Consider the following 21,450-nt stretch of genomic DNA (forward strand, 5'->3'; position numbering starts at 1 on the left):
TACAGAGAGGAAGGGATAGGGATAGAGAGTTAGAAACATCAATGAGAGAGAAACATCAATCAGCTGCCTCCTGCACACTCCCCACCAGGGACGTGCCCACAACCAAGGTACATGCCCTTGACCGGAATCGAACCTGGGACCCTTGAGTCCGCAGGCTGACGCTCTATCCACTGAGCCAAACTGGTCCGGGCTCCAATTCATTTTTAACATCGGTACCAAAACAATACAGTGGAGGAAAGAACAGTCTTGTCAACAAATCGTGCTAGGACACTTACACCATATCCAAAAATTAACTAAAAATTGATCAGACTAAATATAAAACCAATAAATATAAATATAAAAGAAAACACAGGAGTAAATGTTTATATCCTCAAATTACTCAATGCTTTCACAGAAACACTACCCACAAAAGCACATGTAACAAGAGGGAAAAAAAGATAATTGTGACTTCATCAAATAAATATTATTCTGTAAACAGTAACATCAAAGTGAGAAGATAATGCACAGAATAGGAGAAAAATATTTTTAAGTCATATAGCTGAGAAGGATATATATCTAGAATATAAAAAGTTTAAAAATCAATAATTAAAAAACAATTAATGTAAATCAAAATGAGCAAAAAATTTGAAGAGACATTTCTCCAAGGGAGATATTCAAATGGCCAATAAGCACATGAAAAGATGCACAATATCATTAGTCATTAGGAACCTACAGATCAAAACCATGATGACATACCACTTCATACCTAGGAGGATAATTAAAACTAAAAATAGTAAGTATTGGTAAGGATGTATAGAAACTGGAACCTTCAAAAACTGCTGGTGGGAGGAAAAAATGGTTCATACACTTTAGAAAACAGTCTAGTTCTTTAAACAGTTAAATTTAGTTATCACATGACCAAGCAATACCATTCCATACTCAAAAAATGATACGTCCAAATAAAAAACTTGTATATAAATGTTCATGGCCACATTATCTATTTAACAATGAAAAAGTAGAAATAGCCCAAAAGTCCATAAACTGATGAACAGATAAATAAAGTGTGGTACATCCATACAATGGAGTATTATCCAGCAGTAAAAATGAAGCACTGATACATGCTACCACATGGATGAACCTTGAAAGCATTATACTAACTATGGAACCAAGTCACAAGACCACCAAGTGTATGATTACATATTCTGGATAGACTAGACCAGTGGTTCTCAACCTTCCTAATGCTGCGACCCTTTAATACAGTTCCTCATGTTGTGGTGACCCCCAATTTCATTGTTACAAATTGAACATAATTAAAGCATAGTGATTAATCACAAAAAAAATATGTAATTATACATGTGTTTTCCTATGCTCTTAGGCGACCCCTGTGAAAGGGTTGTTTGACCCCCAAAGGGGTCGCGACCCACAGGTTGAGAACTGCTAAACTAGACAAATCTATAGAGACAGATTACTGATTGCAACAGCTGGGGGGAGGGCCTAAGCCATCATCCACCAAGGGCTCCTGGACTACCAAATGATACAGGCTGGGCTGAGGGACCCCCGAGTGTACAAATTTCGTGCACCAGGCTTCTAGTATCTTAATAAAGCTGCTAAAAACTGCATCTATGGTCCTCACTTTCAAGGAGTTGATAGTCCTGAGTTGAAAAACATTAAACCAAGACGTATGACCTTGGCTCTGTCACTTGATTTTCCCTTGTGAAGGAAACTATCAAAACTGCACGAAGAATTTTTACAAGACTTTCTTTTACACCAACAACTTCAATTTGAAGAAAGACAGAAGAATTGGTTGATATCACTTCTATTCTTAGAACAGCAAGGATCACATTAAAATCTATAAGCAAACAGACATTTTACTTATCAATTATAGTAACGTTTACCTCTTTTTCCTTAAGTAAAGCTTCATGTTTTTCTTCAAGTCGCTTCATTTCAAATGCTAGTGTGTCAGCCCTTTTGGATTCAGAGGAAAGTTTACTGTGTAGATCCTGAACCTTTTGTCAAAAACAAAAGTAAAACACAAGAATATATGATAATGATCGTTTGATTTCAGAGCTCAATAAATGAAAAACTGATTGTAAATAAAATTATAGCAAGACTACAGTCTAAGTCTAAACATTTGTGGAAATAGCATGTAGATAAGAAGATTTAAAATAAATTTTAAAACACCCAAGTAACAAGATAGACAAAATACACAATCAGCCTTTTATTGTTTCCATAGGTTGGATGATAAATAACAATAGAATATTTTGAGTTATAGTCCCATTATCTAGGCTTTTATCACTTGTTACCAGAAATCTTAAAAAAAATAAACTATCCAAAAATATATATATATATGCTCAAATCCAATAAAATGTAGAAGACCTAGATTACTCACACTCAATGATCAACCCCTGAACTGAAATTATACATAGAAGAAATTTATCATAAATTCATAGTTTACTATAGGCAATGTTTCTTCACTTCTGTGCAAATGGAATAACCAAGTTGAGGTCTTTATATTTTAATGATTAAAAAAATTAAGATATTTTCTTACCTGTCTCTTGTATGTTTCTAATTGTGTACGTGCTGCATTTGCCTTCTTTAATTCTTCTTCTAAGCTGACTGTATTGTGCATATACATCATGTTTGTTTCCTGCAACGTTTTCACCTGCTTCCGAAGGTCATTCAGATCTTGTAGCTTCTGACGATATATCTCAACTGTGGACTCCAACTTATTTGCTTTATCAGAGGTAGCCCTATAATAATAAAGACAAAACATTACTGTGTGAAAACTAGCAATGCACATCATTTTCTTCTGGCTGAAAAATTAGTCTTTCAAATAAACTCTCAACTGGCAAAAAAAAAAAAAAAAAAAAGGAAAGAAACAAAGACAGACAGAATAATAATACTTTGTGAGAACTTTGGAACCGGACTCAGGCATAACACTGTCTATAATTCAGCCTGTTTGTTACAAAGGCTTTTTTAAAAAGGCTTCAAATTTGACACACTAAGTAAAACTGTTTAAAGGACTAGCATGCTGTATAAAAAGAATGGGTTTGTAAATATAATTGAATAATTCTGAGCTACTCTGTAGATTATGGACCAATTGTGCTTTGTGCATAAATAACATTTAATATAGTTTTATTTCAAGTAACTGATATGCATTGGAGGTTAATTCAACTTATACTTTCTCTCATAAAGCATTTCCCTTTAGACTTGTGCTTACCTGACCAATTGAGCCAGAACAAAAATAAACAAACAAACCAAATCACTTCACTCTCAGGTGCAGGTTCAAATGACTAGTTATACAGATTTTATTTCAAATGGAAAAACTGTGCATCAAAATGGCTAATTAAGAAAATGTAACAAAAATATAAATAGCACGTGGATAGTCTATTTATTTAAGCAACATTTTATAGGCCAAAGCTAAATATAAATTTTATATTGTCAAATACAATTAAGAGAACCCGGGGGTGATCCTGAAATAAATGTTAGCATTCTTATCTGTATTTATCTATTTATTTTAGCAAATACCAAAATGTGGATTGTGACAGTGTGCATTTCCTTACATAAAAATTCGACAGGATAAACTAATGAGTAGATAGAGGTCAAGATAAATGTACCTGAAGGTAACTCAGCTTACAAACTTTTAAGAAAAAAAGTTATCATTTTGTTTAGGCTTATCAGTTCTAATATAAAATTGTCCTAAGAAGAATTGAGTATTATTTTTAAGTTGCAATTATCACCAATAAGCCTTAAAGAAGACTAGGAGTTTGGATAAAAATTGATTAATACTCCATACGTAGGGGTAACTCTGAGAATCACTGATTAAAATGTGGAATATTGAAATGAGTAAGTAAGAACTTAGAAGTGACAATCCTACTTAGACATGCCATACCTAAGAACATCAATTTCATCTTTCAGGGCTCTTGTTTCCTCAGCAAGACTAGTCAATTCATCATTCCTATGCTGAAATTCAATTAATTGCTTTTCAAGTTCTTCACAGTGAACACGGTAATCATCTTTTGCAGCTTCAAGCCTTGCATAAAGAAAACAAATTAGATATTAATAATTCAATTTCCATCATTTACTTTCTCACTGAGACTTGAGGTTAATAAGACTTACTTCTATATTATTTTAAATCCCACATTCAAAGAAGAAAGACTAAAGAAATAAGATACTTTGGAGTACTTGCTTTTCAAATAGACTTGAGAAGTAAATAATGTTCTGAATTTTCATTTTCACTTCTGAAACATTGTGTTTGGTTATCTCTAGTCCAAACAGGAATTTAATTTCAAAAGATGAAAAGAATGTATAGATATATATTAAAATTATTCAAAAATATAGCATATAAAGTAGCAAAACATTAACTCTTTGTAGACTGGGATAAATTAACGATTAATACTCAAGCCCTACTGCAACAACAAAAACTGAAGTGACAATACAGTGATTAAAATCAAATATTAAAAAAGTAGTTGATCAATCCCCAAAAATGCAGCAAAGGAAGAAAAAACAAAAGAATAGATATGAAAAATAAAAATGGCATATTGACAAACAGACCTAAATACAACCATATCAAAAATTACATGGAAGCAAAGGGACTAAATGCATCAATCCTAATTACAAGAGACATATTAAACATAAAGACACAATTAAATGTAAAAAGATAAAAAAAATATCATGCAAACAGTAAGAGAAAGCTGGGGTGATTATGTTACTAGAAACAAATTTTAAGACAAAAGGTATTACCAAAGGTAAAGAAATATTTCATAATTATAAAAGGCTTAATTTAGCAGAAGGTATATAAAAGTATATATACCTAAAAACAGTTTTAACGTACATGAAGCAAAACTGACAAAATCAAAAGTAGAAATCCACAAATCCATAATCATTGTTGAAAATTTTAAACACCAGTCTCCTAATAAATGATAGAACTAAACAAAAATATCAGTAAAAATATATAAGAGATCTGGATAACACTATTAGCTAGCTTGATTTAACTGACATTTATAAAATGTATGTCAAAAACTACAGAACACACATTATTTGCAAGTACACATGGAATACTGACCACACTAAACTATATGATGAGCAATAAAAAAGGATCAGAAATACCATAAGGTTGAAATCTCATGGAATATGTTCTCTAATGACAAAGAAATTAAATTAAAAACCAGTCACAATAAGAAACATAGGCCCAGCCAGCATGGCTCAGTGGTTGAGTGTCGACCTATAAACCAGGAGATCATGGTTCGATTCCTGGTCAAGGCATATGCCTAAGTTGCAGTGTACTGGGAGCAGCCGATGGATGTTTCTCTCTCTCTCTTTCCCTTCCTCTCTGAAATCAATAAAAATATAAAAAATAAAAGAAAATGGATAAACAAAGTGTGATATAATGTGGAATAATTCCATATCTACACTGACAAAGATGCTAATTGACCGTACCTTTGCTATGCCCTAAGCCACACCCACCAGCCAATCAGAGCGACTATATGCAAATTAACCCAACCAAGATGGTGGATGGCAGCCACAGAGCTGGAGCCCAGGCTATGGAGGAAGCCAAGCTTCCCACCTGCCGCCTCCCTGAGCCAGCTGTGGCCTCAGCTCATGGCAACAAAGTTTCAATTATAGAAGACAAAAAAATCCCAGATATCTACTTCCAGCCAGCCTCCACTGGGAGCTTGGGTGGCTGGGGGTTGTGGCCAGCCTGTAAACAGCTATCAGCCCCTAACCCAGGCTAGCCACACCCTCATGGGGTGAGGGTCCCCGCTGGGGGGCTTAGCCAGCCTGAAAACAGCCCTCAGCCCTTCACCCAGACTGGCCAGGCACCCCAGCAGGACCCCCCACCCTGAAGGGGCTGTGGCCAGCTTGCAAACAGCCATCAGCCCCTCACCTAGACTGGCCAGGCACCCCAGCAGGACCCCCCACCCTGAAGGGGCTGTGGCCAGCCTGCAAATGGCTCTCAGCCCCTCACCCAGGCTGGCCAGGAAGTCCTATATAATAAAAGGGTAATAGGCAAATTGATCCTAACAGCAGAACGATTGGGAATAACTGGTCACTATGTCACACACTGACCACCAGGGGGCAGATGCTCAATGCAGGAGCTGCCCCCTGGTAGTCAGTGCACTCCCACAGGGGGAGCTCTGCTCAGCAACAAGCCAGGCTGACGGCTGCCAGTACAGCGGCGGTGGTGGGAGCCTCTCCCGCCTCCTCAGCAGCACTAAGGATGTCCGACTGCAGCTTAGGCCTGCTCCCCACTTGCAAGTGGACATCCCCCGAGGGCTCCTGGGCTGCCAGAGGGATGTCTGACTGCCAGGTTAGGCCCAATCCCCAGGGAGCGGGCCTAAGCCAGCAGGTGGTCATCCCCTGAGGGGCCCCAGACTGCAAGAGGGCACAGGCCGGGCTGAGAGACCCTCCCCCCCACACCCCCAAGTGCACAAATTTTTGTGCACCGGGCCTCTAGTAATAGAATAATACTCAGCAAGAAAATGAATTATTGATACATTCGACATGAATCTCACAAACATACTAATAAACAAAAGAAATCAGTCACCAAAGAGTTCACACTGCATGATTCAATTTATGGAGAATTCTAGATGAGAGAAAAGAAATCCATGGTGAAAAATAATCAGAAGAAAAAGTAAATAGCTCTGGAAGGTAGGACTGACTGGGAAGAAGCATAAGGAAACTCTCCGCAGTGACAGAAATAATTTACCTAATAATAAAAGTCTGAGTTACACAAATGTCGGTATTTGTTAAAACATGTCAAATTGTGCTTAGTATTTACTCATTTCACAATACGTAAATATTATCTTATAAAAAGAACTGTAAACATACCGAAGTCTATTATTAGCTTGCATTAGCAATTCTTAAATTATTTTCTGTGTATTTTGGGGTTGAGTAAATAAACTGAGGAAAATGTAAGGCAGGTTTCTGGCTGTTGGAGTAGGAAGTTACCATATCAAAATGGAGATTAGAATGAACCCTGAAGTCATTGGACTAAAATAAAAGAGGTCAATATAAACTGATTTCCCCAGTTATTATCAAGTTCCCTGTACTAAATAAGAAATGACCCATTCTCACTAGGCTTCAGCAATCCCTCCTTTAAACTCCTAGTGGACTTGCCTGTGATCTTCATTTGGCGCTTATCACACGTTATTTTGAATGGTTTATATATGTATCCCACTTGCCTTACTGGATTATAAACCCTGTGAGGTCAGCAGTTGGTATTTCAGTAGCTTAATCAGTGTCCTAAACATGCTTTATAATTGTTACAATTTTTTAGCTATCAGCTTAATAAAACTCTATAGAATGATTTCAACTAAAAATGCTACCTGAAGTTTTCTTCCTGTAATTGCTCTAGTTGTAACTGTGCATGAAAAAACTTTTTTGCAACCATTGTATTTGGATCATCAAAAGATCCATCCAACTGGTCAAGTTTTTCATTCATCATCGCATTCTCAGAAACCAGTGAATTCTTTTCATCTTGAAGTGCAGTCACCTACAAAAAGACAAATACACAAATATAAGCATCGATACTAAAAACCTTGAAGTCCAGAGTTTTAAGTTCTAATTCTGACAAAGCCATTAAATTTGCTTGAGCAAGATAATTCCTAGGACCCCTCCAACTCTAGAATCCTGGGTCTAAGAGGTTCCAAACATAAGAAATCAGATTAATTAGATTAACATACAGACAACAGAGTACATACACATGTAGACACACACACACACACTCTAGAGGCCCAGTGCACAAAATTCGTGAACTCAGGGAAGGGGGTTCCCTCGGCCCGGATTGCAAGAGGGTTCAGGCCAGGCCGAGGGACCGCACCAGTGCATGAACAGGGCCGGGGAGGGACACAGGAGGTTGGCCAGCCAGGGAGGGATTGTGGGAGGGCTGCAGGGCATGTCCGGCCTGTCTCGCTCAGTCCCTATCGGCTGTACCCCAGCAGCATGCTAATCTATCAGTCAGAGCATCTGTCACTGGTGGTCAGTGCACAGCATAGCGAGTGGCTGACCAGCCTTAGCATATCTACGCTAATAAAAGACAAAGATGCTAATTGACCATACCTTTGCTACACCCACCAGCCAATCAGAAGAGTATGCAAATTAACCCAACAAAGATGGCAGTTAATTTGCATACACAGGCACCCAGGGAAGACTGAAGACAGTGTAGAAGAAAGTCAAGCACTGTAGAAGGGAGCCAAGCAGCGAAGAAGGAAATGGATTGGAGGTAGCAGAGATGGGAGTGGAGCTGAGGCAGGGGACATGGGAGGGAGCGAAGTGGCGGAGAAGGGAGAGAGCCAGGCAGTGGAGAAGGGAGGGAGCCAGGCAGCGGAGACAGGAGGGAGCGTGGAGGCAGAGATGGGAGGGAGCCAGGCAGTGGAGAAGGGAGGGAGCGAGGCGGCGGAGACGGGAGGAATCCAGGCGGCAGCGACTGGACGGAGCGAGGAGGCGGAGAAGGAAGGGAGCCAGGTGGCAGAGATGGAAGGGCACGAGGCGGCGCAGACGGGAGGGAGCACGAAGGCGGAGATGGGAGGGAGGAAGGCAGCAGAGAAGGGAGGGAGCCAGGCGGCAGAGAAGGGAGAGAGCGTGGAGGCAGAGACGGGAGGGAGCAAGGCAGAGGAGACAGGAGGAAGCCAGGTGGTGGAAGCAGGAGGAATCGAGGTGGCGGAGAAGGGAGCGAAGCCTGCCAAGGCGGGCTTCACTCCCTTCTCCACTGCTTTGCTCCGGCCTCAGGAAGCCCTATTCTTGCAGGAATCTTCCTGCAACAGGCCTCTAGTCATTAGCATATTACACTGTGATTGGTTGAACAGATGACCAGATAACCAAACACTTAGCATATTAGACTTTTAATAGAGGACTAGTGGCCCGGTGAATGAAATTCATGCACTGGGGGAGGGGGGTGTCCCTCAGCCCAGCCTGCACCCTCTCGAATCTGGGACATCCCTCTCACAATCCGGGACCGCTGGCTCCTAACTGCTAACCTGCCTGCCTGATTGCCCCTAACCACTCTGCCTGCTGGCCTGATCACCCCTAACTGCCCACCCCTGCCGGACTGATTGCCCCCAGCTACCCCCCTCTGCCGACCTGTCCCTAATTGCCCTCCTGCCAGCTTGCTCCCCCCCAACTGTCCCCGCCACCGGCCTGCTCACCCCCAATTTCCCCCCAGCCAGCCTGCTCACCCCCAACTGCCCCCCCCCGCCAGCCAGCTATCCCCCAAATGCTCCCCCACTGGCCTACTTGCCCCCAACTGCCCCCCTGCTGGCCAGCTTGCCCCCAACTGCCCCCCTGCTGGCCAGCTTGCCCCCAACTGCACCCCCCTGCTCGCCTTCAACTGCCCCCCCGCTGGCTTGCTCACCTACACCCGGCCCCTGCCCCTGCCGGTCTGCTCGCCCCCAACTGCCCTGCCCACCAGCCTGATCGCCCCCAACTGCCTTCCCCACTGGCCTGCTCACCCCCAACTGCCCCCACCTGCCACCCCTGCCGGCCTGCTTGCCCCCAACTGCCCTCCCCTGCCAGCCTGATCACCTCTAACCACCTCTGCCTCGGCCGCACCACCATGGCTTTGTCTGGAAGGTCTTCCGGAAGGTATCCCAGTCCAATTAGCATATTACCCTTTTATTAGTATAGATAACGAAAATATTTCCGAAATGTTATGCTTGCCTTGGTTCCATAAAGAAAATGTTTCTAAGTCTCTAAACCAGTGGTTCTCAACCTTCTGGCCCTTTAAATACAGTTCCTCATGTTGTGACCCCAACCGTAAAATTATTTTCTTTGCTACTTTATAGCTGTAATTTTGCTACTGTTATGAATTGTAATGTAAATATCTGATATGCAGGATGGTCTTAGGCAACCCCTGTGAAAGGGTTGTTTGACTGCCAAAGGGGTCGCAACCCACAGGTTGAGAACCGCTGCTCTAAACTGTGATATATCAATTAACTTTGAAAAATTAATTTGTTCCCTTTTTCGTTATAAATTTATTTGCAGGATGCTGTTACCTAGTAAGCCAAAATACATAGATGTATGCATAAAGTTATCATTTTAGTTTCATAGCAGAAAATGATCAGTTGCACATCAAGTCTTCAGGGACAAATACATTATTTAGTTCATGAATCAATAACAACAATATGAATTAAATTTATACTTACATTGAGACTATTCTCTTATTTAAAACTAGAGGCCTGGCCCATGAAATTGTGCGCGAGTACGGTCCCTAGGCCTAGCCTGAGATCAGAGCCATCTTCTGCCAGTTTGCCAGTCCCCAGTCCCACCGCCACCACCCACTCCAGTTCCCCGTTTGCCATCCAGTGATATGAGCTTGTGGGCCAGGGGTGGGACCAAGAGGTAGTCAGTACACCTCAAAGTGATTGGTCGACCAGTCATTCTGGTCCTTATACCGTTATGGTCGCTGGGCTTTTATTATATAGGATGGTTAAAAACAAGTAACTTTAAAATCACATCAGTATTAGTAGCAGACATTTTCCTACTTTACTTACAATTTATGTAATAAGCATTATTTGCTCTCTTGTTCTATTTGTTTTCATTTTAAAACATCTTTAAAATTTTATAGCAAGGCTGTGACTTTTTATAAAGCCTTAAGTTTACATATGATTTTATTGAGATTATTAAAACAAAAAATTGGAGCTGCCCTGGCCAGGTGGCTCAATTGGTTGGACCATCGTCCTACACACCAAAAAGTTTCAGGTTCAATTCCCAGTCAGATAACTAGGTTGTAGGTTCAATTCCTGCTCAGTCCAGGCACATATGGGAGGTAACTGATTGATATTTCTCACATCAAGGTTTCTCTCTCTCCCTCCTTCCTCTCTCTAAAAATCAATAAAAACATACCCTTGAATAAAGATTAAACACACACACACACACACAAAACAACAAACTTGACCTATCATGACTTCTGACATACTGTACAAGTCTGGTATTTTTATTTTCAAAAGGTGTAATTAACTTAACCCACTTATGTGAATGAGACTATATATTGACACATTGAGCTAATAACAGGAAATTAAAATTCTTAATTTTACCTTAAATACACTATAGGAAAGTTACAGACATTGTCCTCCTAATGAGAAACACAAAAAAGTCTGGAAAACTGTCCCCAGGCAGCTATAGAAGGAAACAATTATCCCTCCTTGTCATAAAAGCAGTTTAGTGACTATTACCTATCATGTATAATCCTAAGTGACTGATATATAAAAAAAGAATAAGAATTTGTGCCCTTAAGATCCTTACAATAGAAACATACACAAAAATTAAATTTATATATAGGATATTATGACAGAACAATTAACCTTTTGTATAGTTTTAAGACTTATTGCATAACTTCTACATTTGCATCTTCACATAATAGCAATAACAATGTATGTATGCAAATATACAGTGCTATGTGCCACCTTATTCTTAGTGCTTTATGTATATTAACTCACTCAATACTCATAATCACTCTGGGAGATATATATTATCACATCATTTCTTGACAGATGTGATAGAAATTAAGATGAAGTATAGAAATTAAGTGACTTGCCTGAGAGGATATAACCAGTTAATAACACGGCCAGATTCTGGATATAGATGGCCTGGTTTGAAAATCTCTCTCTTTAACCATTAATTATTATTTCTTACATCAAGTTTATTCTGCTAACATGCATTACAGATAAACACAAGAATTATATATGCATGTGTTCATATTCACATACATGCTAGCAAAACAAAATTGGCACTCAGTTATTGGGGGGTCAAGCACTTCTAAGCATTTCTATCCATCACCTCACTTAATATACAAACACTATGAAATAGATACTTTAATTTCCACTTTTTACAAAAGATAAAACTAACACATCTAAATATTAGTTAAAATTCTATAATTAGAATGATCTTTTCGAAGTAGTTAAGCCAGCAATTTTCAATTAGAGAGAAAATAATTATGAAAATCATACTGGAATATTCAAACCTTTAATGTAGTCTTTTAATGGGCCCTTTATGAAATGAAACCCAACCTCCAATACACTTTGCCAATTACCTAATTAAAATTAAACCCTGGTACACTTAAAACAGGAACTTTCTTAGATCGGTTTCTTTTCCGCACCTGCATATCCAGTTCTTGGCATCTCTGCCTCAGTTCTTCTTTTTCTGAGAGTGCTTCCTGAAGTTCTTCCAGAGCCCTTTTAAGCTGAAATATAAAATGTCCTAATTGTTAGTAAATCATGTTTTGATACAAACTGAAAAATATGCTTTCATCACAACACATATATACACTGATATTGGAAAAGGTTTTTAAATTTTACCTATTAACAAATAAGTCTTAATTTTTTGTTTTTATGTGATATTTACATATCATTAACATTTAAGGCTAAGGTCCCACAGAAATAAAATTTTATGTAAATCCTTGTGAAATATTTAAGCAAGAGTATTAGCGGATGCACTGCTTAATTTCATCACAGCAAAAAATTAGAACACAAGCTTAAATTAAAATCTTTCTAGAAAAAAATATTTTAATTTGAAATACTTCTTCAGATGAGTGAATTCATGAAAAACAAATGTGTAAAAATGTAACAAGAAAAGTTCTTGATGCATTTGCCTCTCCTCTTACCCTTTCCTTTACAACCAGAGTGGGTTATATCCAGGCGGAGAGGGCATTTTCCCCCATTAAGAAAGTCATATAATAGAGCCAGGGGAAGGAGACTCAAGTACAGGGTCTTTGAGCTGTTTCTTCAATATTAAGAGAAAGGGAAGCAACTGTGACAAAAATTATATTACCTTAGTAGATAAACGTGAACTTAGCAGAATTTTTTAAACTGTCTGCTACTTTCTAACTATATAAAATGGGTCACATCCTATATAATAAAACCCTAATATGCAAATCGACCAAAAGGCAGAAAGATCGGACAACCAGTCGCTATGATGCGCACTGACCACCAGAGAGCAGACGCTCAACGCAAGAGCAACCCCTTGGTGGTGAGTGCACTCCCACAAGGGGAGTGCCGCTCAGCCAGAAGCCGGGCTCACCGCTGGCGAGCGCAGCAGAGGCAGGAGTCTCTCCCGCCACGGCAGTAGCACTAAGGAACAGCGAGCTGGTGGGCGGTAAGGAGTGAGGGGTCCCAGACTGTGAGAGGAATCCCAGACAAGAGGGATGTCCAACTGCTGGCTTAGGCCCGATCCCTGGGCACAGGCCGGGTTGAGGGATGCCCCACCCCCACCCCAAGTGCACAAATTTTGTGCAACCGGCCTCTAGTATGCTTTATAAGTGTCAGAAGGAAATTCGATACTTTTCAGCTCTTCAAATGATCATAAAAATCTCTGCAGACCAGCACTACTTGTATTCATGAAGGAATGCATAATATTCAATTGAGATCTCATAAACTATATAAACCCCATGGAGGAAAATAATCTTGTATATGTTCTCTGAAAGCTTTATGACAGTAACTGGCAAAGTACTATATCATTGCTTTCAACATCTTCCTCACATACGGAAATACTCACCTGTTGTTCTAATTCTCCAACAGCATCATTTGTAGGAGAGCTCAATATTTCTTTGCTCATCAACTAGGAAATTAAAATAGTAAATTAAGTACAATAAACTGATGTTTCTACAGTAAAAATGTTTACTTGAAAGGACAGTGGAACACTTTATAATTTTTCCTTATCTTAATTTGACAATCCTTAGAATATTATTCAAATAAAAATTTCACAGAGGTTTAAGTTAAATAACACAATATTCAAGGCATTATGCAAGTGAGGATATTATAAGTAAAGTATGCTTAAAATAAGTACACATACTGAAAACATGTGCACTAAAGAATTATAATCCAAGTTCTAAAAGATGAATAAAAATGAACATAATAAAATGACTCTTCCATAATAAATATTAACTTTTAAAATACAGCCTTTAAATGAGTGATACAGCAGAATTGTGCACCTGAAACCTGTATAACTATGTTAACCAGTGACACCACAATAAATTCAATTAAAGGGAAAAAAGAAAAAATGAGTGATATGGCAAAATTACTAATTTAAAGAGATTTTAAACATAGGAGTTATATAAAAAAATTTCTGCAAAATAGTTATTTTTGCATATAAAAGGCAGACTTATTTATGTATAGTGACACCTTGAATTCAAACCAAAAATGCATATTCAGAGTACACAGACTTCTAAAGTCCTATATAATGCCCCTTCCAAACTATGGTTGTCCTCAGTAATCCTTCACTCTACTTTCCCTCAGGTTTCCCCTGCTCTGTATCTCTGCCTTTTTAGTCTGATTTGAAGAATAAACATGCATGACATGATTTCTGAATCTTTATGGTTCAACTTTGATAACTAGTCTGGCTTGAACCCAGGCTACCTGGCTCCAAAACTTATTAAGTATCACCATGTTTTCTCACAGTTCTAACATTCTGAAAATGCAAATGTTACACACACATACACATACATACATACATACACACACATAAATACAAATACACAGAACACACTTTAAAATTTCAGGAGAGATTGCTGTAAGTGGCAGAAAAAAAGGAGAGAGGTTATTTATCCTGCTTAATTGAAGTTATTTAAAGGATCTTGACAATATCAATTTACCTTTTAAGTGCAGAAAAACTAATATTGGGCTTGATGTCCTTTTAAGATATTTTTTTGGGGGGGGGCAGGGAAGACACAATAGCTAAAAGCAAGTAAACATGCTGCAAAGAGCAAATTTATACAAACAGAAAAATATACATCCATAAAATTTATGTGAAGTTTTATAACATTTAGTTTAAGATTTTCATACATATGTGAATATGACGTAACTTACCTCTTGAATAGCAGTCATGACCACATGTTGAACAGACTCTTCCAGTGTCATTATGTTTTGAATATGTTCTATGATTTAAAAAAGAAATCAGATTTTTTCTGAAAAAGAATCTACTCTTTACCCATAGTGCTTTATTTATTCAATTAATAGCATAAAAATGCATTTACCACATCTAACTGTCTATGCAAGTACATTATTTTTCCACAAGAAGTATGTCAATTAAAAACCAGCAGACAATTAAAAATAGTCATATAAATATTTTTAAATGGTTTATCTACTTATTTTTAATCCTCATATAAGCATATGTTTTTTATTGATTTTTAGGGAGAAGGAGAGAGAGAGAAATCGATTAGTTGCCTCCTGAATGAGCCATGACCAGAAATCAAACCCACAACATTTTGGTGTACAGGATGACAGTCCAACCAACTGAGCCACCCAGCCAAGGCTAAATGGCTTATTTTAAAGAAGAAAACTTCTAATTTTCTTATAAGGAACAGAAAAAGAAGAGATTGCAATTAATCTTAAAACAATTATGACAATTTCTTCCTCTTGTTAAAATATTCAGTATCATGTAATAAAATCACATGTATTAAATGAACTTCTAAAATTTTAAGCCCAGAAAGTTTAATTTGATCTCCTATTTAGTTCATTTCAGGAAGGCTTTCAAAGAAAGAAGTTATATAGCTTCCTGTAAAAGCCCATCCAACATTTACCAAGTCTCATCTTAAGGTGATACTGATACAAGCACACATGCAATAAGTTAAGCTGATATTATCCCAATGAGAAAGGAGGAATGATGAGACAACGTCTTTCATGTATTTGCAGATTTAAATCCATTTCAGCTACATGTTTTCTAGCTAAGACAATTTTCTAACAACTTTAAAGACTTCGTATTGTCTAATAGTTTTATTATTTTAATAACTCCTCTGGAAACTTCTAAGAAGTTCTTTAAGTCTTTCTTTTATTTGTGAAGCCAACAACTAGACAGATTCTGATTCTGATATGTACCTGACAACTAAGTGCTATATGAGTGTGTGTGTGGGGGGGGGGGGGGGAGGGAGAATTAACTAGAGAATGCACAAGAAGTGGAATGGTTTCCTTTAACTGAATTTTTGGGATAATAGAGTACTTCCAGTTTGCTAAAGTAGTAAAAAAAAAATGATCATTTTCCTCACCAAAATATACAGGGTACTGTTTACCAAACTAGTTCATTCATTCATGATTAGAATGTTGCAATACCTTGGATGGAATCATTTTGAAAATAAAGTTTGCAAAGCATGAAGGTGTGGAAGCAACATTATATTCTGGATGTGTTTTATTTTTACATTTTAATTAAGTTACTTAAAGAATTTTTTTTTCATTTATCTGCTTACTCCTAAAAATTGCAAACCCAGACACATTCCTCCAAAAATAATTCAAGTAGATAATTCTGATTTTTTTTTAAATATATATTGTATTGATTTTTTACAGAGAGGAAGGGAGAGGGATAGAGAGTTAGAAACATCGATGAGAGAGAAACATCGATCAGCTGCCTCCTGCACACCCCCTACTGGGGATGTGCCTGCAACCAAGGTACATGCCCTTGACCGGAATCGAACCTGGGACCCCTCAATCCCCAGGCTGACGCTCTATCCAGTGAGCCAAACCAGCTAAGGCTAGTCCTGATTTTTTAATAATGAAAATTAAGCTATCTCCTTATATTTACTACTTTCTAAGCTTTTATTTATTTATCTAAGAATTGAATTTCCTTTTAAAAATATAAGGACAAAATTGCTAAGTAATGCTTAAAATTATGAAAATACTACATATTACATTAAAATTTGTAAGAAGCAACAAAATTATAATGTAAGGGAAAACTCTAGCTTAACATGCCAATCATAGCTTGAAATAGAACTGATTTATTCAAGTGAAAGAAACAAGATAGAAGAACGAATATTTACCAGTACAAATAGAACAGAATCAAAGCCAAAGTTGTTTCTTTAATAAAAGAGTATTAAAACTGACAAACAAGCTCAAATTAAGCAAAAATAATGTGTGAACCCTGAGAAAGAAGACACCTACTAAGAAGGGCTCTTGGTGGTTAACTGGGCTCAAATTTTAAAAAACCAGAGCCCAGCTCGTCTAGAGTAGGTCAGTGTTTGAGCATAGACCTGTGAACCTGGAAGTCACGGTTTGAATCCTGGTCGGGGCAAATGCCCGGGTTCCAGGCTCAATCACCAGTAATTGAAGGCAATAAGAGGGCATGCAATAAGAGGGAGCTGATCAATGATTCTCATCATTGATGTTTCTATCTTTCTATCTATCTCCCTTTCTTCCTCTCTGTAATCAATAAAGAATACATAAAACAGATTATCAGCCATTTCTACACAGGAACCTCACATGCAAACTGCACTTCAGGGAGAATCTGCACTTAACTGCTTGCCTGCACTGTGTTTCTTCCATATGAGCCAACTTATAAAGGAATTCCTGAGGCTTTCTCCATCCAATCAGAGATGTGAAGTTCCAACCAACTAGAGTGGCTCTATTCTAATCAATCAGACAGTGCCTTTTGGACCAAACTGTGAGGATTTAGATTCCTCATTTGCATGAGGACTGAACAATCAGGGAGTAGGGGCGGGCACTCCTTCCCATATAAGCCAGCTCCCCTCTAGCTCTGAGAGAACACTTTCCCTTTCCACCAAAAACTGAAGACTGTGTCTCCCTGGCTGAGCTGAATGGGCCAGAGAAGAACAGACCAAAGAGGAGCAGACCAAAAGACCAAAGCACAGCAGAGCAGAGCAGACCAGTTCAACCCAAGGCAGACCATGGAGGAGCAGAGCAGAGGCGTCTAGCTGGAGAGGAGCCTGACCCCAAGTCTGCCTCACGGCCCTGCTGTTTTCATAGTCGTGCTGTATCACAGTTGAGCTGTTTTGCACTGTATATAGTTTCCTTCTTCACAGCACCCAAATTGAGGATTCCTATTGGCATTAAATTCGTGCCAATGCCCACTATTTGACAGATGTTATATATACCCAGTAATTGAAATAGAAACAAAGGATTAAAGAAAAAATTCAAAAGATCACAACAGAAAAATGCTAAAAATGAGCTTCGATTTGTCCATTTTTAAACACTTATTGAAGTTTTAACTTTACATTCCTTACATTCCAATAGGTAGACCTTTGACATTATCTGTTAGAAATAAAAGCCTCTAGGGAAGTGATGTGCCCTAAACAAAACAGCTAGGGAATGACAGCTGGAAGGACTAATATCAAAATTTCCAGATACTCAATCCCTTTTTATTGATACAGGCAGTCCTCGGGTTACATAGTCCGACGTACTCAGTTTCGTGGATACGTCACCATCTCCCATTTATTTGTATAAAAAAAAAAGCTCTGTCATTTTGACGTATGTACATATGTGCTTTATGTTTATTATTATTTATTTACCACAAGTAAAGGTCAGGAACTGTTATCTTTCTTTTAAATTTTTTTTACTGTTTCACTTCATTACTGCTGTGTATGTGCTCCAGCTGAGTGATGTAGCTGCTTATGTAGGTGGATTCCAACTTATGGCGAAAATCATGTTTCGTCGCGTGGTAGTAACGGATCTCCAACATAACCTGAGGACCTACTGTAACTAAAGGCCTGGGGCACAAGATTCGTGCACTCAGGGGCGTCCCTCAGCCCGGCCTGCACCTTCTCGCAGTCCAGGAGCTCTCAGGGGATGTCCAACTGATGGTTTAGGCCCACTCCAGACATAGTTAGTGCTGCCACAGAGGCAGGAAAGGCTTCCACCGCTGCACTCGCCAGCCCTGAGCCTGGCTTCTGGCTGAGCGGCGCTCTCCCTGTGGGAGTGCACTGACCACCTGGGGGGCAGCTCCTGCATTGTTGGCCCCCTGGTGGTCAGTGTGCATCACAGCAACAGGTCATTCTGCCATTCGGTCGATTTGCATATTAGACTTTTATTATACAGGATTAATGTCAAGTTTTTTTATTTTTCTCCTCCCTGAATTTGCTTTATTGAACTTATCCTATCTCATATGCTCTCTTCTTTCATTAGATAACATGGAATGTGTTTTCTAAGGTCCTGGCTTAAAATACTTTACAAACTTAGCCCGCCTGGTATGGCTCAGTGGTTGAGCATTAACCCATGAATCAGGAGGTCACCAGTTGGGTTCCCAGTCAGGGTACATGCCCAGGGTTGTGAGCTCAATCCCCAGTAGGAGGTGTGCAGGAGGCAACTGATCGATGTTTCTCTCCCATCGAAGTTTCTTTCTATCCCTCTATAAAAATCAATAAAAACATATTTTAAAAATATTTTACAACTTAAGTATCCAACATTTTGTTTTAAAGGTAATGTAATAAAGCCAAGTTTGGCTGGCTCATGCAAAAAACACCAGCATCAAAAATCTTACCACTTAGATCAATGCAAGCCCTTCAGTCAAGTAGATCCTGGTTTGTTCAGTTCATCATTTTATTCACTATATTCAACCAAAATGCTTTTCTTCTACTCAGTAGAACATGGATCACTGTGTTTGTTTTTATCAATATAATATACCAATTCCATTTATATCATTAGACTACTTATTTGGAGGATTCACTGGACAGGCATTCTTCTGAAGAGCAGAATATCATCTAAAGAAGCCTGAATTATAATTTAACACCTGCATATTTATTTATAAAACTAGAGGCCTGGTACACAAAATTCATGCATGGGGGCAGGGGTCCCTCAGCCCAGCCTGCACCCTCTCCAATCCGACTGCTGGGCATCCCTCTCACAGTCCAGGACTACTGGCTTCTAACCGCTTACCTGCCTGCCTGACTGATCGCCCCTAAACACTCTGCCTGCCTGTCTGATCACCCCTAACCACTCTGCGTGCCTGCCTAATCACCCCTAACCACCTCTGCCTGCCTGATGCCCCTAACTGTTCCCCTGCCAGCCTGATCGCACCCAAACTGCTCCCCTGCTGGCCTGATCGCCGCCTAACTTCCCCCCTGCTGGCCTGATCACCCCCTAACTGCTCCCCTGCCAGCCTGATTGCCCCCAACTGCTCCCCTGCTGGCCTGATCGCCCCTAACCATCTCTGCCTCAGCCTCCACCACCACAGCTTTGTCCACAAGGTCGTCCAAAATGATGTCCGGAAGGTCATTTGGCTGTTTGGTCTAATTAGCATATTACACTTTTATTAGTACAGATTCTAAATCAACCTAAGGTTTTATTATCTTAAAAGGGAAAGAGATACTATATCAAATGAATAAGTACAATATTTACTGATTATCCAATAAGTCTTAAGCAATGAACATATTAAACTAATTAAATTAAAATACATTATATATAGCCACTGAATATGAATCTCAGAATCCAGGTATAATTATGATACTCAAGATTGGTAACTTTTTAGTGGCAGAGCTGTGCTAGAATTCCTATTTTCTGACTTACATCTCAGGGTGCTGTCAACCAGTAACAGGACATTTTAGTGCTATTTTCTATAGAAATGTATGTTGTTTATAGAAAGTACATATTCTCAAATGACAGAAATTCACTTACCTTGCTTCTTTTCACAGTTGACCGCACAACCTAAAATAAGCTGCAGTAACCTCCCAAGCTCCACAGAATCTGAACTTTCAGTTATTCGGTTTAAATCAGGAATAAGTTCTTCAGAAATCTGTTGCCCCAAAAACTGTGGTATTGAAACAATAAATTAAATCATTCATTTATGTAGGCTACAAAAAATTTACTGCATTTAATTATTACTAGAAAAATTATAAATAGGTTCCTAAAATGACTCAGATAAATTAACAAATGATACATCCAAAATACTGACTAAAGCCAGTTAGTAAAGTTCAAGCCACCTCCCAAAATTTTGAGTAACAAACCAAAAGCAACTAAAATGCTTTTGTACAAAATATCCTTCGATCTCACTATAAAAAAGGGATTGTTTAAGAAGCCCCTGGCCTGATCTACCTTGACAATACTTAGGCCTTTTCATTAAAAAAAAAAAAAAAAGATTTGTGTTATGCCAAAGAATATTCATGATATTTTGATATATAATCAGTTAAGAGAATCACAAAATAAATCATCACACATAAACAACAAATCTAATGAATTAATCTTTCCTGACCTGATCTTTCTTTTTCAGCTAATTAAGAGTTTTTGTGGCATTAGAAAAAGCTTCAAAATGAGTTTTAGGCATAAATAAATTGAAAAATTTCAGTCTTAAAATTATTTGGAAGAAATAACAAGCTAAACTGGGACAACTTTAAAAAATAGAAACATAATTTTGTAATGGCAATTGCTGCCATTTCCAAACATTAAGCAATAAACCTTGTTATATCAAATAATCCTAGCAGTGAACTTAGGATGCTGAATAAGAAAAAAAATACTTAAATGTACTAGCTAATGTGTTTAATACTACTTTTACTTTGCATTTCCCCCCAATTCATTTGCACAAGCATAATTTCATAGTATATGTGTGCTATTGTTTGCATTGCAAATAGCTATCAAAGCAATGTTTTAAATATGAAATAATTGCAATTTCATTATAAGGTCTACTTTACAGCATTGCATAAAATCAAATCATTTGGAGGCAATTCTATTTCAAAATATAATAAATTTAAACAGTATCAATACAGAAGCAACATTATTTCCCAAATCAATGTATTAAGTTTAAGCCTGTTTATGTTCACATAATTTG

General features: G+C 38.4%; 1 protein-coding gene across 3 annotated transcripts in view; it reads right to left on the minus strand.

Moving 5' to 3' along the window:
• Window positions 1-21,450, minus strand: part of HOOK1 (hook microtubule tethering protein 1) — a 64,183-nt gene that overhangs the window by 26,305 nt on the left and 16,428 nt on the right. For all 3 annotated transcript variants that reach the window (XM_059689379.1, XM_059689380.1, XM_059689378.1), the window contains 8 exons: window positions 20,304-20,436; window positions 14,778-14,845; window positions 13,468-13,530; window positions 12,074-12,157; window positions 7,308-7,474; window positions 3,872-4,012; window positions 2,528-2,729; window positions 1,875-1,985 (listed from right to left, as the gene is read on the minus strand). In XM_059689379.1, the coding sequence (XP_059545362.1) occupies window positions 1,875-1,985; window positions 2,528-2,729; window positions 3,872-4,012; window positions 7,308-7,474; window positions 12,074-12,157; window positions 13,468-13,530; window positions 14,778-14,845; window positions 20,304-20,436 (969 nt within the window). The remainder of the gene's footprint in view (window positions 1-1,874; window positions 1,986-2,527; window positions 2,730-3,871; window positions 4,013-7,307; window positions 7,475-12,073; window positions 12,158-13,467; window positions 13,531-14,777; window positions 14,846-20,303; window positions 20,437-21,450) is intronic.

The sequence above is a fragment of the Myotis daubentonii genome, chromosome 3 (genome assembly GCF_963259705.1).
Source record: "Myotis daubentonii chromosome 3, mMyoDau2.1, whole genome shotgun sequence".
Taxonomy (NCBI): domain Eukaryota; kingdom Metazoa; phylum Chordata; class Mammalia; order Chiroptera; family Vespertilionidae; genus Myotis; species Myotis daubentonii.